The 27537-nt window shown below is 46.5% G+C and overlaps 1 protein-coding gene across 3 annotated transcripts; it reads right to left on the bottom strand.

The window, feature by feature from the left end:
* Positions 1–735: 735 nt before the first annotated feature.
* On the bottom strand, positions 736–27083 carry LOC142578800 (lysosomal alpha-glucosidase-like). Of its 3 annotated transcripts, none has more exons than XM_075688383.1 (20): positions 26895–27081; positions 23675–23769; positions 22796–23115; positions 21586–21731; positions 20391–20556; positions 19796–19892; positions 19133–19371; positions 18264–18395; positions 17961–18071; positions 16145–16261; positions 15223–15422; positions 13174–13307; positions 11432–11583; positions 10104–10252; positions 9471–9555; positions 8240–8424; positions 5925–6013; positions 5760–5809; positions 5324–5473; positions 736–906 (listed from the first exon to the last, which is right to left on the bottom strand). In XM_075688383.1, exons 1-20 carry the CDS (start codon positions 26924–26926, stop codon positions 835–837), a joined length of 2721 nt encoding a protein of 906 aa, XP_075544498.1. In that variant the 5' UTR covers positions 26927–27081; the 3' UTR covers positions 736–834. The 3 variants fall into 3 exon arrangements, with proteins under 3 accessions (XP_075544498.1, XP_075544499.1, XP_075544500.1); XM_075688384.1 differs by having other exon boundaries at positions 22796–23112; XM_075688385.1 differs by lacking the exon at positions 736–906 and having other exon boundaries at positions 5335–5473; positions 8214–8424; positions 26895–27083.
* Between the last annotated feature and the right edge of the window lie 454 nt (positions 27084–27537).

Below are 27537 nucleotides of genomic sequence, written 5' to 3'. Positions count from 1 at the left end.
GACTCATACGCGAGTATCACGGCATTGAGAAAGAAACCAGAATTTATGCGCAAGGCGTCTGTATACGTTATACAACACACAGCTCTTCCCTTGCGAAGGAGAGCTGTATCTCACAGGCGTGCCTGTGAGATACACCTTATTTCATGTCTCTTTCGCGGCTTTACGCGTCTTTATGGCGAACGGTGGGCATTATTCACATTTGTACTAGTAAAGTACCCCTTCCCTCCCCCCCCCCCACTTCTTTTGCATAGAAAAGTCGCCTTGGGCTGTCCCCTCCCTCCCGAAAAAAAATCATGAGTACTTACCTGATATGTATGTATAATCAGATCATAAGAAGTCAACACACAATGACACGAATGATATCATTGGCGAAGTTATTTGTCATATTTAAATGAATTAAAGAAATAATAAATACATGGAAATGCAAGTAAATACAAAAACAACTGGCCGCATGTGGGATACGAGCTCACGTCTTCGCATTACGTGCGCGATGACCTTACCAACCGAGCTACCGCGGCGCCGTTTTCCCGTTCACTTTCTCCGGACCACATACATAGTTCGAACGATGGTCTGCTCCGGACCACCGTCAGTTGCGCTTCGCTCACCGAAGAGTCAGGACACGTGTTGAGTGAGCATCTGAACAACACTTTGTAATGTGGCGAACGTGGTTTAAATCATGGATTCGAGACCTTGGTGAGATGCGACGTAGTGCTCATGCATTTCTCTCGCATCTACCGATAAATGACCGCAGATATTTTTTATGCTTTATTCATTTAGGCAGACAGCATACATACAAGACAAACGCATGGGTGCAGTAATGCGTATTTATCGTTTTTAAGATGTCTTGGACCACGTAATGCTGAAGTCTTCGTCCATGGGCTGGGCGATGTCGAAAATTCTCAGCATCTAAAGAATGACCACAAAAGACGTTTCTGAATTAATGAGATGCACCGCAGAAGCTCCAATACATAGAAGTTGAAAACAAATTGAGGAATTTTGCGCATTCTTGACCCGGCAAGCAGGTTTATATTTCAGTGCTTAATCGGCATCGGACGCGCCCCAAAGAATAAGATGGTAGATTTGAATCGATCAACAGAAGCCTCAGCCTAGAGCCAAAATTTTGACAAGGTGAATTGTAACCGTTTATCTAGGGCGCTGTACGACGGCGAGATGATTAGGCTTCAGAGGAATCAAAACAGCATTTATTGTCATCAATGAGTGTTTTGAAAATGGGCTTGGATTATTAATTTCCCATAAACCGCAAAGATTGGAAAATCCCACGACGGTGAACAGCTTCAGACATAGCTGATCAAAAACTAGTGTGCGCGAGCCACTACTTCAGGATTTTGCGCATGTGCAGTGCCGCCGACTTGTGCGTGCGTATTGGCCCTCTAGAGTGCGCAAGATGGCTGCGCCCGCTGTTTCTAGATCCGATGGTGGCGGTGTTGCCACAGGCGGTTTTAGCCTGCAGACGAGGCCGGCACTTGGTCCGCCTGTAGCGCCTCTTTCTGGGTGTACAGTCTGTCACCACATGTCTGAAAGTCCACTGTCTCTAAGAAACACAAGAACAGGGCGTGTAGCACCTCTCTTCGGATGATCTGGTGACCATCTGGAAACACGAGACGTTGTGCGCAGTTGTACGGGAAATCTCATCTTCTCATGCCGGTCGAGTAGAATGTTTCGCTCCGCCGTGTAGCGCCGGCAAGCCCATATTAAGTGCTCCGCGTCACCCATCTCTCCGCAGTCTCTACATTATGCCTGGAGTCTGGGCATGCGGCTCTTATCGCATGACGGTGCAAACGCCCTGTCGCGTGCCAGTCTCACTACAGCCGACCTTGTTCATCCATAGCACGCTCGAGAGTAGCACAATAACAGTGCACAAGCGCCCCGTCACGTGATATTTTTTCATATTTCGCGGGATTTCTTTGGACCGCGGAAAAAAGGACCACGTGAGATATATCGTGTTGGAAACAATTTATTGAGATGTTTCTCAAGATGCTATACAACTTTGCGTATCACACTTGGGGTCAGCAGCTAATACTTAAAAAGTTGAATAATTAAACATAACTAATCCTTAGTTAAAGGGAAAATAAAAATAGCCTGAGTAACTCTAGGCCAGTGTCAACATTATGCATTCGGTTCAACTCGCGTCTAGGGTGCCTTTCATTTTTAAAACATTGGCTAAAGTTATGTGGGACAACCTGTATATACCCTATGCCGCAGCCCTCGTAGATGATCCTGCGTTTGCTTCGATCTCCTGCTCTTGCAATGGAACCCCTCGGGCACTGTTCAAATTAGAGTGTATAGTAGTGCACTCCATAGTTACGTCGGCGTGACGCAGCACGCAAGGCAAATGCTGCTTGGCAGAAGGAACAGTGGTTCGGCCGCTATCAGGCGTCCAACAACACCGATATTATGATGAGTGCATCCAGTGGAGTTGCAGGCACCGCACCTGAATAGAACGCGAGATGAGACCGGCGGCAAACCGTCGGAATCAGTGAGCACCTACCGCCCAGCGAAATAAATATTCGATAACGTTAGCTGGACGTTTACCGTTCATTCCGCTTAGACAAGTGCGTGCACAAAGCCGCTCGGCAGAGAGATGTAACTTTATTATGTCCTTGATGGGGTTCAGGGGTGGCGTGGGTCGGAAGAGTAACCCCCAGTCCCCCCCTTCCTCAGGCGGCGGCCAGTCCTTGCTTTCTGGCGACGCCTTCGGCCATCCGGACGGCCCAGAGCTGCTCCTCTGGGTCCAAGCTGAGCAGCAAAGTCTCCCACTGCTCGGCCGTAGTTATAATGCGTGTGTTAGTGTGGTAGGTGTTGGTGGGTGATACTTTGGGGCATTGCCAGATAATGTGATCGAGGTCAGCGCGGGCCTCGCACGCTTTGCAGAGTGGGGAGAATGCATCGGAGTAAATGCGGTTGTAAAGCACGGGGTTCGGGAAAGTTTGCGTCTGAAGGAGTCGCCAAGTAGTGGATTGATATTTATTCAGTGTTTTGTGTGCTGGGTGGTAGCGTAACCGCTTTCTGCGGTAGTGGAGGAGAATTTCTCTGAACGTGACCACTCGGTGCCGCGCGTGACCGCGATGCAAAACAGAGGGCTGGTCGGGATCAGAAGACTCAGGAGAAGGATGATGCGCCCGGTGTGCGAGAGCTCGGGCGGCATCGTGGGCGGCATCGTTTCCAGCCAGACCCGAGTGACCAGGGGCCCAGATGATCTGGACGCGGCGTTGCCTTGAGGGGGAGTGCCAGAGAGTATCTTCTGCGCTTGGGGCGCTATCCATCCTCTTGTGTGTGTAGTTGCGAATGGCCGTTTTTGAGTCGCTGATGATGCAGTGTGCATTGGTAGCCGCGTAGGCCAAAGCGATGGCCGTTTCTTCTGCTTCTTCGGGTTGCGTGGTGAGTATTGATGCGGCCGCAGCGAGGCGGTACTGCTTGCCCGCGACTGCGACGACCGCCATGGCGTTTTGGTTGGGGTATTCCGCTGTGTCCACGTAGGCTACGTCAGTGGCTTAATTGGTCGTAGCGCTTTTGTATTTGTTTAGCTCTTTCTGCACGTCGCTCCGGATTGTGTTCAGGGTGCATATTGCGAGGTATGGGCGGGATAACTAGCTGTGGAACGCTATAGTGCATGCGCTTATAGTCTATGGGCGCACAACGTTTATGCCAGCAGCGGAATACAAATGTCCTGGGCTCCGCCAACGAGCCGATTGAGCGGAGCCTGACGGTACGCCCACTATGCTACGTATAGATGTTGCAGCAGAAGGCATTCCGCATCTTTGGAGTCCTCATTTCGATGCGTCTTTACAGCAACCTGCTTCGCAAGCAAGACGCGTGCATGCGCCTTCGATGGCGAGCCATTGCGGCGGCGGCGCCAACGGTGCAAAATAAACTGCTGTAAGTCAGCAGCCGTGTGCGTGTCGCTCTCTCGTGTCCTTGTCTTTATTTTGCGCTTTGTCCTTTTTTCAACGAACCACCAACAAGCCCAAGCTTCCACGCTAAGGCGGGAAATTAGCCACAGGGTGTGTGCGAAATTCCAAGGGAGCCAAGTTGGCGTGAAATATATTCATTGAAGAGTGGCACTCACCAAGTGTCCCATACCCAGTGAACCAAGTTGGTCCGACGACTGATTTGAAACCTGGTTGCCTCGGCACAGCAGCTCGATGTTCTACCCATTAGACCGTGCACTATAGTGACCCAAGTTGACGTGAAAGAGGTTAAACGTGGACATACGGATAGACATACCGCAAACAGGGTGAGGTGGTTTCCAAAGAATGCTAATCGCAATCCATGAGTCCTTTTCGTCTTGACAAATTAAACAGTCGTGTGGAATGGACGTTTCCAAAAATGTACGTGCACCGTCAGCGGTTGCCGCAAAGCAGCACGGGAAGTCGGAGCGCCGGCCGCCGGAGACTTTCCTGCTCACCTTGCCTGCAGCGCGCGACCCGGCCCTCCCCTTTCCCACAATGCCTTGCGCCTAGCCAGCAGCGGAGGCATTGCAGAAACCATCAGCAATATGAAAAGGAACACCGAATTCGCTTTCAAGCAATGACTATGCTTCCCGCCTGTGAATTCAAACCTTACACGGCGATATGTTTAATGTGGTAACCCCACTGAACAGTGAACTTCCAGGACAAATTGTATATTTTATGTAGATGTAAGTTCTGTGTACTCCTGAACGCAGATATGAGTGCTCGTTCTCCCTGCACATAATGCGCTTCTCTCTGCTCGCGTAGGTATGTTCGGCCTTACCGCAAAATGTAGAAGGAAGTGGCAGCGCTGGAACTTCGTATATATAACGACGAACACCACGGCAACAACGTGTGCATAACTATATCTATAGATATACAAACGAACGCGTTTTCGGGGTATATTATCTTTAAATGTGAGTATCGGAGTGCTAGCCATACTAATAGTGCAACAGACAATATATAACAATACTCATTACGACACACACTTGCGATGTATAAGTCGCCTGTGCACGTCATTGTTTACATTCTGTGTGTTAGCGTTGCAACATATTCTATCCATTCTCAAGCGTAGAACTCTTATTCAAATGGGCTGCCCCGAATTCCTCTAGTCTAAAGTTTTGAGCACGTCGTGGGAAACATAGTCAGGACGAAAACATCTTTTATCCTCATTTGTTTTTGTTTTTTCGAGGAGAAGCATTGTGCAAAACAACCGCCTTATTAAAAAAAAAAAAAAGAAACTGGCTGATCACGGCATCACAGGACGCTGCGGACAGCGCGGCTATACCATGTCTTTCGGTATCTTCTTATAAGTCTACAACATCTAATGCAACAACATTTGTTAGGCGCCTTACCTGATCCACGTGTGAATAATAAAATCTGAGAGGACGTCCTCCAACAATTCTGACCGAGCGAGGTTGCTCGTCTACGCCGGTCACGATGGCTCCGCCAAACGTCAGCGTATCGTTACTGCCTCTGTTCACGTGGTTTACGGTCAACAGGTTCTGAAAACGCAAGAGCGCAGTTAATTAAGGCGCGTTCTCAACGCGAACACAAGTGTTCGGTGAGGTTCGAAAAGGACCATTTACATTTCGCACTGAAAAAAATTTTGCATTTGAAGTTTATGTGGTGCGCAGCAGTCGGAAAATCCCACTTGGCATTATGTTTGGCCACGCATGGCGTCGTGGCGTCGTAACTAGAGACAAACTCGAACGCACCGTACGACACGACAGTATAAAAACAGTGTTACGATAGTCTAAAAGCGCTAAGCAGCAGTGTTTTCATGCTTACCTTCGCCAGGGTAAAGTTGTACATGCTGTACGCCTGCTTCTGCACGGCATCTATAGAAGAGTAAATTTCGCCTCCTGGTGATACATTCTATATACACCAATACAAGTAAAACGGAGAGAGAGAGAGAGAGACATGCATGCTCTAAATAAAAGTTTTAAGGAGCACCGAGAGATTCTCCGTCGTCCCAGTACATAGCGCCTTGGGCCTTTTTCTGGTCATCTGGCGCCACAAAGAGCCATATTGGATTCTTGCGGCTGCAGAGTGCGAGAAAAATTTTATTTGAACGGCCGTAACGATCCGCACAGTTGCTAAAGATCGAAAGTTTTGGCATAGGGGGGACAGGGGGCGACAAAACAGAGCTATTCTTGAGAATGGCAGGTGGAAGTCAGGACTAAAGAAGCACAAAAGGCACATAGACATAAAAAGCGCACACACACACATCCGCTCCAGAAGACTTGATCAGTCAGCAGTCTTAAGTTGACTAGCAGTTTGTTAAAACGAGAAGAGCTCATAGCAGAAAGTGTATTTCACTGTAAGGGAGAACTAATTCGTCTGGAACGTAGCAGCAAAGAAAGAAATACTGCGGTTAGCCAGGCATGGTACAGCGTTTATGTATTCTGATATGTTATGCGTAACGTTAAGAGACAGGAAGAGAGCGGTGTGGATCAGAGGGCATACGGGGATAGCCGATATTCTAAATGGGAAATCTCTGAGAAAGGCCGATCGTCCAGTCTACTCGAGGCACGCTGGAGAGTCGAACGTCTTTTGTCGAAGCGGGAGCAGTGGCACAGAAGATGAGCGATGGCTTCATATCTACGCTTAGCGCTCATGGGTGAGTCAGCTATTCCAATGCGATAGATGTATTTGAGTTAGTGAAGCCTAATTAGACCCACCTCCGACACAGCAGTGTTGCGTCACGTTGTGAATAAAATTTTAGTTACTTCAGTTGTAATGACGAATCCAGGCTGTATGAGTTATGGTTTCACTTCTGCAGAGTGTTTCGATGACCCAGCGTGACATACGCGCGAGATCGCGAAGCTCCTATTTGCAGCTTCCCAATTTAAAGGTATCAGGAGTGTCGGCGCTTCATTGAGGGCACGTCTGGTATAGCGTTATCGGTGAGGTGGTCACCACCGATGCCACAATGACACGCCAGCCACTGAAAAACAATATCGTGTCTCCTATCATCAACGCCACAATGGAAAGATTTCATTTATTTTAGCCCACGTCTCTCTTCAGCAGCTCGAGCGCTTCTCTGATGGCGACGTGGGAATACAACGGTTTCTTATATATATATATATATATATATATTGTTGTGTGTGTGTGTGTGATAGCTTTCCTTGTCTCTTGCGCGAGTTTTGTGGTTGTTTATCTAACCGAATAACAGTAGAGCAGCACAGACGGCAGAAAGCGTACTGACATGGAGAGAGTGAACGCGCTGGGAGGTGGAAAGAGGCCGCGGAGTACAGGGGGGGGGGGGGGGGGGTGTCGCTTATCACGTAACCAGACGAGGAGGCGTCGTCAGTTGGAGCTGCTCCAGTGCCCACGTGCTTCACTCGCGATCAGACCACTTGAATCCCGTGCGGCTCTCCCGGATATGGCGCGATGACCTCACGTTTTTTTATGTTTTGCTTGACTGACCAGATAAGCAAAGATGTCAATTGAGCGCTTATTCAACGTCGCAGGGCCAAAAAATGCGATCTTGCCGCGAAACATGAACTAAAAAAGAAATGCAGAGGAAAGTGTAAAAAGATTATGCAGCTGTTAGAAGAAAATGTTAAGGAAAGCAAACCATTATCTAAATTAACTCCATTTGTAAAGCATATGGATGCGAAATAAACGTTTTATTCCGAAATTTATTTTGTGCGCACCACCGGTGGGGGGCGGGTGCCTAAGTTGGATGCTGCAAGAACCACTCGCACTGGGCAGCACGTTATTCAACATTTCTCGCAACCAGCGACGACCGTGCCGTTAAATCTTAGAGGGGCACACTATAACGCCTGCCGCAATGCGTGAACGCCTCCGGCCATGTGGTCCGACGTTGTCCCTCGTTATTGTTGCCGAGGCTGTCACTCTGCATGGACAAAACTTACTCGTGTCGCTAACGCTGTTGTGTAGCGTGACAGCATGTTTAGCAATACGGATACTGACTGACACGTTGGCCAACTGGTGGGAGACGTGTCCTCCGGCTGTTGGGAGACACGCTCTCGAGTGTGGATAAGCCCCAAGTTGGTTTTTCAACCTTTCTCTAAGCAAGCTTTACATGTTGTTCAGTTACGTGATAAGGCAATAAAAAAAAAAACGAAAGAAGGCGTGGTAGTCTTTAGGTATAAGGTGCCGTTTCTGCGTGGGCCAAGAGCTCGGAAAGAATGTTTAGCGCGCGGAGAAGTCGTGTAGGATTCCAAAGTAGGAGCGTGCTACATTCTACTTTCACATCTACGGAAGATATGTTACCTTGCGCTGCAGCTATTTTCGCTGACCTCATTGTGGTGGTGACAGACGGCTCTTGCATCGGCACGAGGTGACCTCCGCGCACCAAGATGTTCGCTTTATCCATAGGCGCCGAGAAATAGTGGTAGCCGCCCGAAGGTTGCTCGAAACGTCGACCGTCGTACAAGTCGTACCACGTGCCCCGCGGAACGTAGGCCTCCACCTCCGTTTGCGCCTGCGTTTCGGAAGAGCGTCCTTCAGGAAGCGTTTCTTTGCGGGCTTTGTACCTGACATGCAGTTAAAAGCGAGAATTGACATAGCAATGAGTACTGCAATTGCCCGGATGCAATAATTACAACAACCACAGCAAATGCGCAAGCGAGTAATGAAAGGGACACTAAAGAGGAAAATCAAGCTTGTATTATAGCACTACGCATCTGCAATTTCTAAACGGTCACTCCTATCACGAGATGAGGGTTAGCATAAGCGAGAAAAGACGCGAAAGAGAAATGGTGGCGACGCTGCCTTGAAGTTCTCGCGCCAGCTCGTCGAGGCGTCACGGATTCCGACAGCGACTCCTCGGGTCTAGTCAATTTTTATTCACCAAAGACTCAAAATTTAGCAAGTTTCGAGAAAAGAGAACAGTTCCTGCGCCAAAACGACGCCATATGCGAGAAAATGCTTTGCAATCCCTGATGTAGTACCGGCCGTGCCAGAGCTGAGGCTTCGGCGCGAAATTCATAAGAGAAAATTTGAGGACGACTGTAAGTTGAGCAAGTTGGTAAGGACTTGTGGTACTGAAAGCCGTGGTATGCTGAAAGACCGACCAACCGACCGACACTCTGCATACAATGTGTGAAAGAGATGCCCTAGAGCTCAGATTGACTGATAGCAACATGTGGCCTCCGCCCGATCTCGGAGGCCACGGTGCACTACCAATACTTTCTTTTTTTTTCTTTGTCCTATCAGTTCGCGCACCAGTTGATGTGAATCGCGGTTCTCAAGAACCGAATATAAACGCAGAATAAAGGTAAAACTAACGAGCTCCGCCAGCCAGCGCTCCGTTTCAAAGGAGGTGCTTGTAAAGCTCCATTATCTGTTCATCGCCATTTTGTGTGCTCCGATATAGCACGTATGAGTAGCGCTTTGTGTATTTGTCGACAAACTAGGGCGTTCTTATAGACATTTGTTCTTCGCTATCAAATTCAGTGCAAATTGACTGTGAGCCACGTGATGTACGTAACGCGTACGTCACTGAATCTTACACTGATTCAGACTCACCTTGTGTAGAGCCGGTGATATGAGCAATGCTGATCCCCACATAAACTGTTCTTCGATATCGTAGGTGCGGGGGTCTTCTGGAAACCTGAGAATTTCAGGAATCGTTAAAGTTTGGAGGCCGTGTATTGACGGTTATGTATCATATATCGCTAAAAACAGGTTCAGCTAATTATCACCTTGACTTATTGAAAGTTTTGTTCACCTCTCCGTAAACTGTTTTGCAATGTTTGTTAACCAACACGTTATGATCCCATAGTTGAAAATAAGGGTCTTCGTCCTATTCCAAACGATTTGAACTTCATATTCGCCATAATTAATTGACAGATGTGTTGCTGTTTGTTGTTCGGATTCGATTCGTGAAAAGGCACCACTGCAGATTCAACATAAACAACACTAAACAAGAATATAGTATTGCTTGGTGGCACACAAATGCTGTAAAATATCGCAGAGGGCAGCTGCATGTATTTCTCATACGCACTACCTTTGATGACTAAGATGTAGATCAATTAGAGCATGCTGCCTGATGAACAAGATACATATGATAACGTAATTATGTATATTTGTCATAACGAAAGTTCAAGATTTAATTTGTCTGCTTGGCATGGTACATAGTCGTCAAATATGAGCACCCACTCGAAGAAAAGTGCCCTGGCTACAGTCTCTCCGTAGACGTGGCTCCTATAGAAAAGGGTGTACAGGTAGGGCAGCAATGCGTAGCGGACAGTCAGGGCAGTCCTGGTGGCTCGCACTACCTCAGGTCCCATACTGTACGGGTCTTGATCCTGCGGTCGAGTAGATAACGACATGTTTGTAGCGTCAACATGCTCATGGACCACTGTAAGTAACGACGCATTAACAATGAATTTTACTGGGACGTGTTCGCCGTTGCTTGGCCGATTGAAGGGCTCGTTCGCATTGCTCGCCTGGGAACCTACAAGCCTTTACGATCGGCATTTCCCCCAAAGCTAGGGTCACGGGGGTCTCACCTCGGCTCTCATCATTTCATAAAGAGACAGGAGTGCTTTTCCACTACCTGAAGGCAACAGAGTTGAGTGGTCGTGTGTAGACAAGCTGTGCATGCCTTGTGTTGCGCCCCTGATTAATCTGAATTTCTCTCTTCTCTTTTTCACGTTTCCCTCCCCGGGCGAAGGGTAGCCAAGTGGGCTGAGTATAGTCAACCGCTCCCTCTTTCGCCCCCTTCTTTACAAGCCTTGCCTTGCCTCTGAGCCTCGTGCTCCTCTCAAAGCCAAAAGGTCATACTTCCGGAGCGATGCTAGCGTACTAATCGTTCCGTATGCCTGTTTCCTTTATTGCAACCACGGCCGGGTTGAGCAAGCGTCTCATACGTGATCGGCTACTGCGGCTACGGAATAAATCCGAAGACTGCTTTGGCTGTGCCTGCAGGTGACGTCAGACACGAGGTACATGTAAAGACCGGATTGAAGCCCTATGTACTGGACAATCACACCCATTGATCGGTAAATAACGGAGTCACTAAGGTTTTGCATGCCGCATGTTCATAATGACGGGTACACACTTGAACTATTTGACTCCTTAATTTGTTATTTCAAGCGGTGGGAATACCTGAAACAAAAGAACATAAGAGCTTGAAACCGTTATTAAAGTTCCTAATATTTGCAAAACTGTAAGTAATGAACAGCCGCAGTATATGGCTGACTCTTGGCACGAACATATGGCTAAAATCGTCGGCAAGCGAACACATTGCCGTGCTCTGGTACAAGGACGACATACAAGCTTAAAGCTGTATACTATGTTTTGCGAGTCGCAATCGCGATTCACCCTTGGACTTGCGTCGTCAGGATGCCGCATGGGCATGTTAATGCCCTGGAAAATCAGATCATGCAGGGTAGCCGTAGCGCTACGTGTTGTATATACTGGGACACCAAATAATGCGTTCACCGCACGCGAATGAGACGAGGTGAAGGTAAATTTGTGCGCACCTTGCTGGAAAGGGAGTTGTGATTTCTTGCAAACGGATAGAACGCTCCCACAACTTGCCAACGGGCACACAGTTCCACGGTGGTGTTGCCCTGAAAGCCGCATATGTCCGCACCGGACAGAGGGATGCCGTACATGCCGAAGCTGAGAACATCTGAAAAACAAAAATCAGGTAGGCTCTACCAGGGACGCAGCCTCAGGGGCTACGTGAAACGTCTTGGACGTGCTGTAGAAGGTGTATACGGGCACAAATGACGTAGCCAAATACTCAAGTTGCACTTATTTACGCATTAGAAAGCCTACATGCTTAACTTGTTACAGCAAGTGGTGGTCTTGGGGTCTAATTTTGTATTCCTAGTGGTAGTGGGACCGTTTGATTTGCGGAAGGCATTTGGGCAGGTAAAGAAATGACCTCCTCCCATCTACTGGTGGCGCTGGAGTGCCGCTCGAGACCGCCCCCCTCGCATGTTCAGGGCTCCTGCGCTTGCTTCAATCTACTGCGCCTGCGCTCCCAGTAGAGACGGACACGTTCCGCCGTGGCCAAATGGGGCTGAATATCCCTCCGTCTTGCCGCCCGAGTCTCCCTGCGACATTTCTCGAAGCTGCGTGCCGAACGCGGGGGCGCCATTTCCAAGCAAGCGTGATATAAAAAAAAAATGCACACGTGCAGGCTTTACATCTGTTTATGAGCACATGTTTGAGCTTGATTGATTATATATATACCTACCATGACTGATTCAACTCTCTGAAATGCTACCGCACCCGCTTGCATCGACGAACGTATACTGCTGAGCTACGTGTCTCAGAAAGCCTAGCGAGAGGCTAAATTTAGCTCCGATTGCATCCTGCTGGGTGGATGGATGAACGTACGGATAGATAAAGCTGAACACTTCAAATCAGGCGGCGGCACACGCCACCTAACTAGTGACTAGACTAGTGATACATAGCGTGGCGCGTCAACAGCAGTACCTGTGCATGCGACACATCCTTTATCGAGTGATGGCTTCATTCCTACGCCCAACGATACCAAAATAAGATCGCGTTTGTTGTAGTAGTTAGCACGTGTCGGTAGTAGGGTTGCAAATATATAAGCGATAATAGTACAACATGCTTTCGTTACATGGCCTTTTGAGCAAGCGACTCCCCTCTGACCGCTTTTAAAGATGCCTCACGTCAAAAGCTAAACGAGCATAACTCTTATTGCGGCATGCTACGCAAGTACACTTAATTTACTACTTTTCAAGGCACGTGCACGGACAGACTCCACTGTGGGCGCAATTTGTGCCGCCGTGTTGTACAAACAGTTGATCTATTTTTAGCGCAGTGACGTCAAGTTAACGTGGTTGTGGAAGACTGAACGTACTTCTACACCCATTTTCATGTATACAAATCGAGCATAGACCGTGCGTAGCGTAAGTGGTTACAGTTATAAAACGCATTTGTGAAAACAGTCAACGAAGGCGGCCCTCCAACGCATCCGTAAAATATGGCGTTCACTAGGTTCTAAACCGGTGGGAGTGTTGCAGCAGGCGGGTTTAGCTTAGCGTGCTTGGCCGGTAATTATTCCTCCTGAGCATCATCAGTGAGTTCTTCACCACATGTCCATCAATTCGGTCTATATTCCTGCGACACACAATGCGGGTTTCGGGACGTTTGAGGATGAAAGAACTTGGGTTCCTTGGAGACCAAGGTCCATCCACAGGTGCACACTGAGCAAGACAGTGCAGACAATTTGTATACGTACTAGGTATGCTGAGTCTCAGATCTTCCCAGCTGGACTGTATGTCTCCCGACCAATGACCGGACCAGACACCTTGGCCCGGAGAGGTGGACCGCGAAATAATGAAGGGGCGCTTCTGGCGGATCTCTACCAACGCCCTGAAAGCCACAGAGCAGTGAAAAGAGGAACGCACTTCATACTGCATAAACGAGCGATCGTTTCTGCCACGCCGGCGTATTACGATACTACGATACCATCGACAGATGCTCAATACGTAGATGTAGATGTGGATCCTTCGGTATACTGGCACGTATACCCACTTTGGGGCATTGACCAAGAATCAGGTAGGTCGAAGTAAAATGTCCCATGACAGTGCAAAATGTTTTACTGGTTAGGTTAGAATCGAAAGACATAGCTTAGAGCCTGCATGATTTTGTAAATATGAAAATTCTACCATAACTATAAAGATAAAACAACTCAAATTCAATTTGGATGCAAGAAAAGGGGCCCTAACACTTTGTATTCAAAGTTTATATCTCATTGACCCTAAACGGAAATATTGAATGGCAGTGCTAACCTTCCCGTCGCTGTGTCGAAGTGTAGAGGCACCCAAAGATAGTACATTCTGAACAGACGCTCGCCCAGACACTTCATCGCCTTTCTCGCGGCGGATCGTCTCTTGAGCCTCCGTTGATAGTATCGTAATCATACCTTTCTAGTAGGGGTGGGCGAATGTTCAAAGTTTCGAATATGAACTGAACACCACACGTAATTATCCGTATTCTTATTCGAAAAGGAGCTGTTCGGTATTCTCGAATATTAGAATCTAACCAAATATTTCGCAACAACCGAAAGTTAAAGTCTGGTCACTTTTCTCAGCTTGATAAACACGGTATCTCAAATGATCAGAAGTGAGGCAACGACAAACGTTTCGAAGCAACGCAAAAACAAAATGGGTAATGCAAACACTGTTTTCGTTTTCGGGTGCCCCGCAAGCCTACATGGTAACATGATAATTTTTGCTTGTAGTCGTCTGTGATTTATTGTTTTTGTCAGTCATGTAGCAGTCTTTCTTTTACGCTATATATACGCCCTGCGATATTTACCATGCAACGGGTCATTTTACATGTGTCTACGGCACACCAGTCTCTCACATAATTTTTTTCTTAATTTCTTATTGTTTTTCGGCAAACATTTATTTAGCGCTTTTTGGAAAGCTAGCCATACAGCAGTCATTCTTTCTTGGAGATATTGTTTGCAACGTGGCTCTAAAGTTGCGGAGAGGCTATTCGTACAGTTTTTTTTTCTTAATTAGGATTAGTGATCCTATGTTGAAAACAGTTCATGTCTCTCTAATAGAGTTAGCTGTTTTTTTTTTTTTGCACTAGTCAGTACAGGCGTGTTACGCAAATACACCGAAATAAATATTCCTACTGCAAATATATGTGCCTACGTTTGACGTTTCTAGTCTCTGTATGAACATAGTAAAAATAATAGCTTGCCGGACCATTCTTTTTAATAAAGTTTATCTTCTTCAGCGGTACACCGACATAGCACTGATAATGAAAAGCTTGCACTCCGCGCTCTTCAAATCAACTTGGTGGAATAGCTTTCTCGAAGAGCAAGATCGTAGAGTCTTGGTCTCTCACGTCGCAGCCGAAGAACGCCAACATAACACTGGTTAGGCTTTTAATGTCGGCCACGCTCAATAACCATCTGTGACGCAAGCAGTGATCGTCGCGTACATCCGCTCCATGTACTATTTTCCCTTTATTATTTTCAACCATGTTCCTCTCCACCAGCGTGGAGTGCGAAACAGGGTTCAGTCTCGGTCAGCATCCCTTGCACATTGTTTATCCACCTTTGCCGCTCAGTCAACCTGATGGGAAAGTAAGATACCAAAAGTTGCAAAGTGTGTTCTGTGATTCTTTGTGTGAGGGTCCTGTATCCTTTAACCCGCATGGTATGCCACGGTAAAGAACGAGGTGCACAGTCATTTACCGAGGGCGCAGCTCATCGCCAGCGGTTCACTCGTGTCACTGCCATACGTTCCCTGAGGGCTAGACAACTCACCGGTGAGTGGCCCTGGCTTCCAGCTGCGAGTAGACGCTGTGCACGTTGTAGTGAGAAGACAGGTAGTGCTGGTCGCTCATACACAACGTGTGAATGGAGAGCGGATCATGGCCCGGAACGTAAGGTGGACGCTCCACTCTCTGGTCGCGTGGGCATCCGTCCTTGTGGCCGTCGTAACGGTTCGACGGCTCGTTCATGTCCTGTGCCATGCAGCGCGTGCCAGTCTATTGTTATGTGCAACGGCATCAGTTATTCGCAGGAAGCATTTGAGGGATTTAACAATATCATAACAGTACAATTGGGAATCGTTACAGGACTGCGTGTCTCGGCTGCGAGTGGGAGAAAATTGGTCCCATTGCACATGCTCCCATAGAACTCCGAGATTTGTTCCTTTGTCAAATTTTAATGATAGAAAAGCCGCTTGCGTTCCTAATTTGATTTCTCCTTATCACTTTCCCTTCGCTTCACAGGCTCTGTGCTCTTTTTTCTTATGAAAGTGCCGAGCTTCACTCAGTGGTGGTTGTCCTGTAGCCCAATTTTCTCGGTTCAATTCTTGAGCTTCTTTGTGCGCTAGTAGTACTGGCTACAGTATTAGTATAACCAAATAGACACCGAAAAATTATTGGCTCACATGAACTTTACGTAGCCGCTTATCTTTCGCCGAAAAGCCTATCTATTCGAAATGACATCCTGCCGAGATTTCAATTTCAATTTTCGCCATTATTGACAAATATCAAAGTACATATATCCAGCCTAGATGCTTTCAGATTGCTATTATAGGCTTTCCAGTGCAAAGAACAAGAAGTGGCAAAGGCGGCGCCCGAACCACAACGCGACCTTTCGCCACCAAGCTGTCCGTATACACATACTCCGATCGGCAGCTACAACACTATAGTGCTCCAAATAAATATCGTGGTCTTACTATCCAGGCCCCGTCGAAAGGCACCGCGTCGTGGAATCTTCGGAACTGCCTCGTCCAGTAACGAGTCGAATTGGGATGCGTGAAGTCAGGGAACACGGTGCTCACCTTGTTCCACACCTGCAGTGCATGCGAATCAACCAGTTCCAAAGCTTGCCTCGCTGTGTGATGAGACATTTTAACTTTTGGCAGACCTCAACGGGACACTACACGCTGCAAGATCATGGAGCATGTAATATCAAAAAGCTTGTTCAAATATTTGGAAAATGCTAATATCCTTCTTCCTAACCAACATGGTTTTAGGCAAAAATTGTCAACGGTTACCCAACTCACCGAAACCATACACGATTTTTCAAGCGTACTTAACGAGAAAGGTCAGTTAGATGCTGTTTGCCTCGATTTTTCAAAAGCGTTCGACCGCGTTCCACACCCAGAACTTCTTGATAAACTGCTTAGTCTCGGCGTTAACATAAACATTGTCAAATGGATTCAATCATATTTAGTAAGAACACAGTTTGTGGAAGTGAATGGTGCGACATCCAGAGTGTTGCCTGTAACGTCAGGAGTCCCTCAGGGATCGGTGCTGGGCCCTGTCCTTTTTCTCAGTTATATAAATGACATTGCAGACCAGATTAACCCCGTTATCAAAGTTCGACTTTTTGCAGATGACTGCTTAATGTATACCGCAGTATCCAGCCGCAATGACCAGACCGTCTTAAATTCCGCATTAAAAAGAATTAGTGACTGGTGTAATAAGTGGAAAATGAAAATAAACTACAGCAAGACTAAGTATATAAGGGTAACCAAGAAGATAAAAAATATACACTCCTTCGATTATGAGATAGATGGTAAGGTCGTAAGCCGCGAAAATCACATTAAGTACCTCGGAATTACCATATCCAGTGACCTCAACTGGAAAGCACACATAAAGAACATATGCTCATCAGCTGAAAAAAAGCTCTGGTACTTGAGGCGAAAGTTAAAACTTGCTCCTCAGCAAACTAAACTAGCTGCATATATAACGCTTGTTCGTCCTACATTAGAGTACGCAAGCGTCGTGTGGGATCCGTTTAAAAAAAACCTGGTAGATAAAATTGAAAAACTTCAAAGAAGAGCGGCAAGATTCATCTTGTCAAAATATCGTTCAACGGACTCCGCAACTGAAATGCTCAGGAAGCTCAACCTACCGCCACTTTTCGAACGCAGAAGGATAGCTAGACTGAAATTTCTTTACCTGATTCGCCATAACTGGTTTAACCTTAATACACAGCAGTACATAAAACAGCGTCTGTCTCGAACAGTACGAAGCAGCAACCTAGAGCAAATTCAACCCATTCCAGCACGAATAGATACACATAAGTACTCGTTTTTCCCAAGAACAATAGAGGAATGGAACGCGCTACCACCTGAATTACTAGCACTAGACAATGTAAATAAATTTGAAACCACACTAAAAAAATTCTTTACTTCGGTTAGAAGTACATAACTACTGCTTTAATAATGGTACTTTGTCGTATGTTCCTGGTTGTAATACACACAATAATTCCAGCGGCAGTGGTACAATTAATACCACCCTACTGCAATTTGTTTTTGCTGCTTCTTGATTTGCATTGTGCATTTGCCTGTGTGTATGCCTTATCTTGTTTGCTCTACACTGCGGCAGTGCTGCTATCTTGTATTGTTTGTCTTGAAACCACCCTGTAACGGCCTTCGGCCAACAGTATTGTTAAATAATAATAAATAAAAAAAAGTGGCAGGAGCAAGCTATTGGTGGCCCTTGGAGTTCAACGTAAGAGAGCCCGTGAGAGAGCAGACATACCTTGGCGTACACGATTCCACCTGTCACATTTTTCACGAAAACGTCCATCTGAAGTCCTTCATCAAGTGGCGGATAGGTGCCGGGCATTTCGCTTCCGCTCACTCCTGGGTCCTGCGATTTCCGAGAGAATTGGTCGAGGCGCATTAGTGACAACAACAGTTAGCATGTGCGCTAACGACTTTTGCTTCTTTTTACAATTTATTAAGACAGAATGCGACCAAAATATGTGAAGGAGTTATCAACAAAAAACAACAACAACGTACACGCTTACTTAATGAAGCGCATAGCTGCGAAGGAACTTACGAATATCATGACGTAGTGACGCCCTCCTTCGTGGACTTTCGCAACGAAGTCTGGAAGATCAGCGTACCTATCCTTGTCGTAGGTGAAATCGTTCAGACTGTCCATGTAGTCTATGTCGCTCCACTGTATGTCCTGTGCCAGAAGCGACAAGTAAACACAAGTCCAATCAGATTCGAGCTGAAAGAACTCAGCTCACGCTGGATCTCTTTCCCTTGTCTTCTATATATAGCGTATGATATTATTGCAACCAAAGTTTGGTGCTGACGTGATGTCATGGTACAGGTTGAATCACAAGCTTGCAAGCAGATTGATTAGGGAAAGGGACAAGGGGCACGATTTCAGAAGTAACCGTGTGCTTAGCATTTCAGTACTGTGTCTTTTTTTGTGGTGAGCAACCCATAGCCTAGGCTATTATATTTTTTTTGTTCGTTGTTCTCAAAACAGCAAAATGACACTGTAAGCCGAAGCAGCCTGTAGCAATGATTGATTGTAGGCTTTTTATCGACTGCGCGTACGGGATGCCTATAGAAAAAATACAACCACTGAAAGGTGTTGCAAGTTATGTTGTGATCTAACGACATCCGATTTGAGCATTTTGTGTGACTCGAAATGGGCAAGTCAGGCAATATAACGGCCTTATTAAGCGTTATCACGACACTTCACTGGATTCGAGGGCTTGCAAACAAGTTTAGGAGACGACGTAGTCTACTGTGCCTTTGCCTACGTATTCTGCCGACACCGTCGTCCTTAATGGTATTTTTCCCGATCTTTTTAATCATTGCCTATAGTGCAGAGCGGAGCAGTGCAGAGCACATATGCATGGTTGAAGCCGTTTGCCATGGCGCTTCGAGAAGTTTCACGCTCCTCACCAGAGGTATGCCGGCTTGGATGTTTTTCTTCATGATTTCGCGGGTCCTGTTGAGCGTGCCGTAACCGTAACGGCAGAGGTGAAAGCCGAGGGCCCAGTACGGAGGCATGGCGGGGAATCCCACCACACGCTGGTACTGCTGCACCACATGTCCCGGACTGGGGCCCGTGAAAACGAAGAAGTCAAGCATGCCACCCAGGGTGCGAAATGTGGCCGCCGGCGTCGGCTGCAGCAGGACCTCTGCAAGGTGTGAACATTAATTACATCAAGTTTCCTATAGCTACCCTTTGCGAATCATATAAATTAGCACTATAGACTGATATGACGGAGAGGGTTAAGAACCAACTGGACACCACAATGTTCCCAATAGCTTTGAGCACACACGTGCTCGAGTTTCGTCCATATTGCAGTTCTAACGCCGAAAGAAAGCGCGCAGAATAGAGACCGATGATATTAAGGCCATTGCGCTTGTATGTAATGCGTATATGTATGCATAAACATGCATATACGGTAATTACTCCGTAGAGCTTTTCAAATACAATTGGTAGAAAGCAGCCTTTCTGATGCCCCCATTCTTATGCTTGTTTGGCGTTTCAGTTATTTACGTCATGAAGTGCATTGACTAATGTTCCAGAACAGGAAAATAATTTGCATAATTGCTCACCGATAAAATTGCTGTTGTGAAGGTATATGCCATGGCTGGATCCACCACGTTCCAGAGCCACGTAGAAGGGATGCGCTCCATAAAGGTTGACATTGGGCTGAAGGGGAGGAGGTGGGATAAAGCGCAAGGGTGCTTAACGGTTCTCAATCCTTCCAAGAAGGACACGACGCACAACCATGAAACTTGCTCTCTATTCGACATCAGCGGTAAACATTCTGCAGAGATCTGCTTGGCTGGGAGCAATTAACCGAATTAAAGGCTGAGAAAACTCAAGTCGGTCCCCCAGAGAAGTGCCTTATCAGTACATCTAACGGCCGTCATGAAAACTTCTACAGACTTGGCCAATTTTGCGAAAACTCGAGCATCAGCTAAAAATTATGTTCGGAAATCCTTTTGGCACTTTTATATGTACTCGCTTTCAGTTGAGGCAGTTGTTGATGCGTGCTCGCTAACAGATTGCGAATATGTGCTGAAGTTTTCTATTTTTTAGAACGTCTGAAGACGATTAACTATGATGGCTGCAGATGATGTTTAAATGGCCCGCTTAATAACACTACGCGAAAGCGGCAAGAAAACAACCCACGCTTTGCCTTACCCTGGGCCAGCCGTCTCGGGTGAACAGGTAGTAACGCCTCCAGTCGACACTGCGTCGCAAGGATGTCCACTGCTCTCCAAGACCGTAAACGAGATCAGTGGGCATCAACGTCGACAGCTGCAGGAAGTAGTCCGTGAACACAAGCCGCGATAGGTTTGCACTGAACCTGCAGGAAGAACGACGAGTATAAAGCCGAAAAGCAACAGTTGCTTCACTGTGTTTACCGTCGGGGCGTAATAGTTGTATATTAAAGAGGAATAGCCGGTTAAATGCGTGAAAAAAATATGAAAGTGAAAGGAAGTGGGATATTTTTGGAAAAAATCGATAGGGAATGCTTATGTGTCCCAGTACAAAGTCTTGGGAAGATATTGAATCGAAGCGTGATTGCACGGTAAGGCATTCTGCACTAGTTAACATTTCTCTGCAGGGCGGTAAAATAGTAACTGAAATATTAATATATGTATTTTGCCGCACACTTTGTGTACGCATTTCTATAAATTGGCGTTATACAACAGAGCATTCCTAACAGATCAATGTACTTTGTGTGCTGGCCGTCTTCAATTTATATTTTCAACATGTCTCTTAACATTGTTAATAAAATTACTAATCGAATCGCAGTAAATTAGTCTGTAGTAACCGGTGGTAATATATGGGGTAGAACCTTAGCGGATAGCAAGGAAGATTGAGAACAAGTTAAGGACCGCACAAAAAGCTATGACGAAAAATGTTAGGCGTAACGTCAAGAGACAGATAGAGGGGTGTGTGGATCAGATAGCAAACAGGGATAGCCGATATTCTACTTGGCATTAGGAGAAGAAAACTGGAGCTTGGCAGATAGTGTAATGCGTAGGGAGGATAACTGGTGGACCATTAGAATTAGAGAATGGGTGCCAAGGGAAGGGAAGCGCAGTCGAGGACGGCAGGAAATTAGGTGGGGTGATTAAATCAGGGAATTTGCAGGTGTAGGTCGGAATCGGCTAGCACAAGACAGGAGTAATTGGAAATCGCTGGGGGAGGCCTTCGTCCTGCAGTGGAGATAAAGATAGGCAGATGATGATGTCAAAGACCAGTAATTGTCAATAGATCCTGACTTCATCCGCAAATGACCTAGAAGATATCGTCTCTCAACCTCTGTCGTAGTGCCTTTAATAATAACTTGTAAGAAACACTTGATATGCAGTTATTAGGTACTTACAAGGTTGTGTTGTGCTCGTCCAAGCGGTGAACACTGAGTGCACCACAGTCTGTAGCGTTGACGATGTAGTCCCGTCTACCTTTGAATGTCTTTGTGGGTATCTCTGGCAAAGGGGGAACGAAGCGTTCCCGCGTTGTATCAACAACCTAAAAAAAAAAAAAAAGGTTTAACGTGTCTATTGCAATGTCTTCATTTTGTATTTCTACGTCTATTGAATAGCTGTCAAGCGCGGCCGTTTCTGCGACAAACGGTATTGCTCTCTATATAGCTACAGCCATTTAAAAATATGCATTATTTATTTATTTAGACGCAATCGAGTCAGGAGCGGCTCTATCAAAATCACGCACGCAAAGCGCGTGTAGCTCGATGCATTTGCGTGATGTGCTTCGGTTCGTCACTCATTGAACATGAGCATGCTTTTTACACATCAATCATTCAGCTCTCTTCTTTTTCTGTCCTGTGTTCTCTCCCACTGCGAGATAATTTTCCGTAGAAAAAACAAGATTAAGCGCTCAATTCTCATTAAAGTTATCGCAAACAATATTACGAGCTGAGTCACGGCTGTTGTCATTTTATGCCCTAATACATCGAGAACCCGTTGCTGAAATTACCGCAGACTTTGCCCCACGTTTGAAACGGGCAATGAATTCTGTCTGGCCTAATTTACGTTGCCTCTGTCTACTTTGAATTCTTTGAATTCCCAACCATTTCGCAGCCGCAAGTGCGCCAATGCTACCGCCGAGTCCATACTGCTCAATCGAGCGTGTAGAACGCATTGAGATCGCTTAGCGAAGCCAATCTATACAAAACTTCGACAAAGTATATCAGGATCAGTCAGCGTGTTTTATTTCGCTGCTTGTTTAGAAGTCTGAATGATCGGAAGGTGACCAACAGCTCCTGCTGGGCTAGTCATAGGTGACATAACGAATTAACAGCGCCTTGAAAGACGGATTCGTCAGTGAGAAAGACAGCAATAATCCCTTACTTCCCACTTGAGGAGTCAGAAATTGACGACAGTGCTCTGTGTCGACTTTTCCTTATTCACTGTCGGTGTCACAAGGCGCTGCTATATTTACTCTGTGCCCACATACTGCACAAATTTCCGTCCTGACATCTTTGCACACGAAGCCAACGTGCGTCTCCTTCATGTTTTTAACAAGCACTCACGAAGAAGCAATGTGATTTGTGAAGTGTAGAAAATCAGGCTTGCCGTTATTCTGACTGTGTCCCGATCGTAGTAGACGACGCCGACGTCAACCGTTTGCACGTCGTCGTCGATGCCCGAGGGTGTCTGCCGGGACAACTTGAGGCGGACGCCTTCGTCGTGCGAGGCGATGCCTACCACTCGGTAGCCGAGGTAGTCCTTCGGGAAGAAGCAGAGCGGAACGTCGTATCCCCCCACTGCGCCGCTCCTCCAGCAGCAACCCCTGGCGTGGCACGCCTTTTCAGTGGCGTTGTGCTCCGGATGACAATCGAAGCGATCGGCAATGCTCCGCAGGGAACATTGGTCGTCGGAATCTGTCACGTCTGCTGAGTGTTTCAGTGACCTTTTCAATGACTAAGACAAAGTGATAATTTTCTATGACCGAGACGGATCTTGCACAAACAATGATTGCACCCACCGCCCCATTCACAGCCCTGTCCGAATCCATAGCAGCGGCGTACTGATGTCCGCCACTGCTGTGAATTCAAACAGAGTTATAAAGGGCCTGTGTGTTCGTGCAGAACACGTCTGTAAATGAAGATTACAAAAGACAAAAAGGCAAAATGACAATTTCTGTGCGTTAGTTATCAATGACAATGGCGGAGTTGCTAAACTGAGATAAGTGCCAATAACCCTATAATGAACTAAATTATGTGATTAACTTTCTCACTTAATTAACAAGCTTGTCCCTCAAGCTCGTCCTCAAGCATGCTCTATCTTGGTGCATGCAGTGCACCAAGATAGAGCATGCTTATGTGAGAGAATCCTCTTATAATTCTTCACCTGTCACAGAATGTGGACAATGAGTGTTGCGGTTCGGCCCCTTTTAGTGTACTGCATGTGGAAACGCAGATGCTATCCTGGTGCCGTGAAGCAGACACTTGCCATTTGGTTGATCACCCAGAACGTCGCCTCCAGGCAGGATGTTAGGGCTGCCTGCTGACGCAGTCTCACCGCTTCCGGACAAGCACAGTGCTGTGCTGTGTGCACGGGATTCGTGTGTGAATAGATTATTTGGTCAAAGAGGGCTATGGAACATTCGTAATATACTCAAAGAGTTTTTAATTTTCTATATGTAGGCTTCGAACACTCGTAGGTGCAACCAAGAAAATGACGACTTCCTTTTAAGCTGTAACGAGTACATACTGCATAACTTGGCGTTCTCACTTCTCACCCTTGAGTACACTCACTATTCTAGAGTGGCGGATGCGTGCACAGCTGAGTGCAGGTGGTTGTTGAGTGAATGCCAGTGTATAGGGGGGGGGGGGGGCGGTGCGTATAAAGACAGTAAGCGCGAGTGCCACTGTAGCAAGCGGTTGCAGGTCCTGCGCATGTTTTGGACTGCAGCGCGATACAGACGAAGTACAGCGCAATATATATAAACAAACCATGGGATGCTGATGCATTGTGTATACGTCTGCCTTGCGCCGCAGTCCAAACGACTTCCATTCAACGCACTGCTGATAACGTAGCTCGACTGCTCGCCGAAATCGCTCATATTCACTCGCTGAGTGAGGGCTGGTGAGTATGAGTGAACACGAGCTGAAGTAAATGTCGGCTAATTTTGCCGAGGTCCAGCTGGGGGAATTCAGCTAATACGGCAGTGATAACTGCCGTATTAGCTATTTGTGGCGTGCCGCAAGGATCCGTCTTGGGGCCTGTTTTATTTTTACTCTATATTAATGATATTGTCAATATTCAAGGCTGTTCCAATATTATATTATACGCCGATGATACTAACGTGTTCTTCTCAGGAAGGGAAATAGGAAATCTTTTTGAGCAAGCTAACATCTGGTTACAGCAACTAAGCTTGTGGCTAAATGCGAATAAACTCCAATTAAACATAACCAAAACTAAGTATCTAGTGTTTAAATCAAAAGGAACAATAATCCACCCTCAGCTAACACTCCAATTTCAGAAGGTCAACCTCGAACAGGCACCAACAGCCAGATTTTTAGGAATTACATTCCATGAAAATATGTCCTGGTCACCGCACGTAGATGTTCTCAGAAAAAATATTGCTCGTGCTGTCGGTGTACTAAATAGGTTGCGATATTTGCTACCGATAAATGTGAAGCGCAATATTTACAACGCGCTTATACATTCTCGATTAACTTATTGTTTTCTAGTTTGGTCAACCACTACACAAACTAACTTAAGATCAATTCAAACACTCCAAAACCGCGCACAGCGCGCGATAGGTAACTTAGAACGTACTGATACCACTAAACCATACTATAACAAATATAAAATATTAACAGCATCAAAACTTCACACTTACAAATTATTCCTCGAAATTTCACGGCAATTCTGGGAATACAAATGTTCCTTCCAAAGTAAATACCATGGCAAAATGACAAGCTATAACCTCAGAAAAACTCTGATAGGAAAACCATGTTGCAGAACAAAATACGGAGATCAAAAACTAGCAGTTCAACTTCCTAACCTTCTAAACGACTACCCCTTGGTATTGGGCCTGCTAAATTCTGGAATTTCAAAGCAAAACTTTAAGAAAACGGTAAAAGAATTGTTACTATCCGAAGACTAATAGAAATGTTCAACTTCAGGTATAGAAAATTTTGTACATGTTTCTTGTTGTTGTTTTTAGAAAACTGTGTAAACTTTAACCTTTCAGCTACAGGTATGAAAAATTTCCTACATGCTTCTTTTTTCCTGTTGTTGTTGTGCTTCAATTTATCAGAAAACTGTATAAACTTTAACCTTTTTTCTTTCTTCTTACGTGAATTGTGTACTCAAGTGTTGAAAATGTGTACTATAATTTCATGTGTGACCTCCTGAAAGCCTGCCACTGCCATGTTGCTGCCAATGTACGGGTGGCACGGCCTGGTCAGGCAAATGTTTGCCTTTAGCCGTGTCCCCAAGACAATCTGTTCATTGTCTTAAATAAATCAATAAAGAAAGAAAGAAAGATACATAACGTGAAGCGACATGGCTCCTTTGCAGTGTCCGTGATGGTCCCCACCAGGAAGATGCCGCGGTGGTTAACGGCAACATAACACTATTTAATGAACGAACGTAACAAATTGCAATGGTCTGCGCGCAAGCCACGCAGTCAACACTACGACCCAAACTTGTCTGGCCTCCGTGCAACCGTCCCTGCCTGCTTGCCAATCAACCTTGGCCCCGGCGGGGCACACGCCGTATGCACGTGCGCTTGCCGCAATGGTCCGAAACAGTCTCCCCGCTGATGCTTCTTGGCGATGGTTCTAGACCAGTGGCTGCCACGTGAATTTGATAACAATCCGTGCAACGTAAACGTGCAAACGCAGCCATAAATAGACGTCCTAGAAAAGTGCTTGGTGCACGCAAGGCTCAGTGGAGACAACGTTACGCAGCCTCCTCCCACTTCGCTGTATACAGCTTCAGCAGCCGCCTCCCACTGACTTCCGTTAGATAACCCGCCAGGCAGACCAATGGTACCTATCTTACAAGCCTACTGGTCTACCTGGCGGCTTATCTAATGGCATTCAGTAGGAGGCGGCTGCTGAAGCTGCATACAGCGGGGCGGGAGGAAACTGCATGGTTAACGTTGTCTCCAGTGAGCCTTGCGGGCACCAAGCACTTCTGGCGCCCCCTTCTTGGGTGTACATTTATAGCTGCGTTTGCACGAGCCAGACGGCCGGATCTCAGACCGACTTAGTCGGGCTCACGTAAGCGCTCGCGGGCTTGGTAAGTCCTACTGCGTGCGGACAAGGGGTGACTTGCTCGACCCCCCTGGCGAAGCGCATGTAAACCAAGTCGGATCGGCCTGGGACAGACTTCTGATCCGACCAACTTGAGTCGAGTGCATATTACCATATTAAGCCTCCAAATTGGTATGGTCGTACTTATTTTTTTTGGCGGAAGACGCAGAGACTAGTGCGTAGACGGAGGGAAAAGGTAAGGAATGCACGACAGGAGCGCCGTATCACACAGCGTTTGTGTCATGTTTTATTTACTCGCTCCTTCATTCTTGCGCTGGCTTTTGTGTCCGCCAACGTGTAAACGAAGCTTATGCTATGCGTCGCAGGGCATTTTTTTCTCCGTAAACATGCAGATGATAAGTGCTGCAGTGTCTAAATAAGTGTGAAAGTAAATTTCTTACCTCAAAACTAGAAGACACGACAGGGTGAGCATCGTAAAATATGCTGTTTACCAACTTTGTCAGCCACTCTGCGAGAAACCCTCCGACGCCAACCAGGCAGTACTCGAGTGCTTCGCCTAGCCCCTTATCTTTTTTAACCCGAGTTTATCTTCCGCTCGAAACGCGTTCAAGTGTCACGGCCTCTTTGAGTACAGATGCCAAGTCACCCGGGAAAGAAAGCAGATACTATACCGGCTGGGCCTTCTCATTCGCAATATTTTCTTCGTCTGCCCTCTTGCGGCCTAGTCCGCGATTCGTCGATATATAGCTCTTCAGGTTAACGCGGTCGCCACCTTCTGCTTTCCTGCATCCCGCGGTGTGGGGAGCTGAGTGAGCGGAAATAATCTGGAGCCAACAGCGCAACACAAATACTCAATTCTCAAGTTTGTGCCTTGATCACCATGTGCTGCTGAAGTAGAAGCATTTCTCATGTCCCAGTTTCCATTATACATTTGCACTGTTCCGTTCTGTACCACAGTGCGCGCGCAGTGTTCTGAATTCTGTGCAGTGAATTCAGAACCTTGCAGGTGAATTTTCTAAGCATTCCAGAACGTCTGCAGATGTTGAATGATAAAATACAAACCTTAATGAGACATATGTAGGT

Source organism: Dermacentor variabilis, chromosome 4 (assembly GCF_050947875.1).
Source record: "Dermacentor variabilis isolate Ectoservices chromosome 4, ASM5094787v1, whole genome shotgun sequence".
Taxonomy (NCBI): Eukaryota; Metazoa; Arthropoda; class Arachnida; order Ixodida; family Ixodidae; genus Dermacentor; species Dermacentor variabilis.
Note: the sequence above shows the minus strand (reverse complement) of the source record. Positions and strands in the feature narration are given on the sequence as shown.

What these genes read in the sequence shown, in the direction of transcription:
- LOC142578800 (XM_075688383.1), bottom strand. Translation starts at nt 26,926, where the DNA reads ATGCTCACCCTGTCGTGTCTTCTAGTTTTGAG. An exon ending in GTGGAATCGTGTACGCCAAG is followed by an intron (nt 16,262 to 17,960) that starts GTATGTCTGCTC and finishes CATGCACTGCAG; the next exon opens with GTGTGGAACAAGGTGAGCAC. An exon ending in GCCAGGGCACTTTTCTTCGA is followed by an intron (nt 9,556 to 10,103) that starts GTGGGTGCTCAT and finishes TGAAATTCTCAG; the next exon opens with GTTTCCAGAAGACCCCCGCA.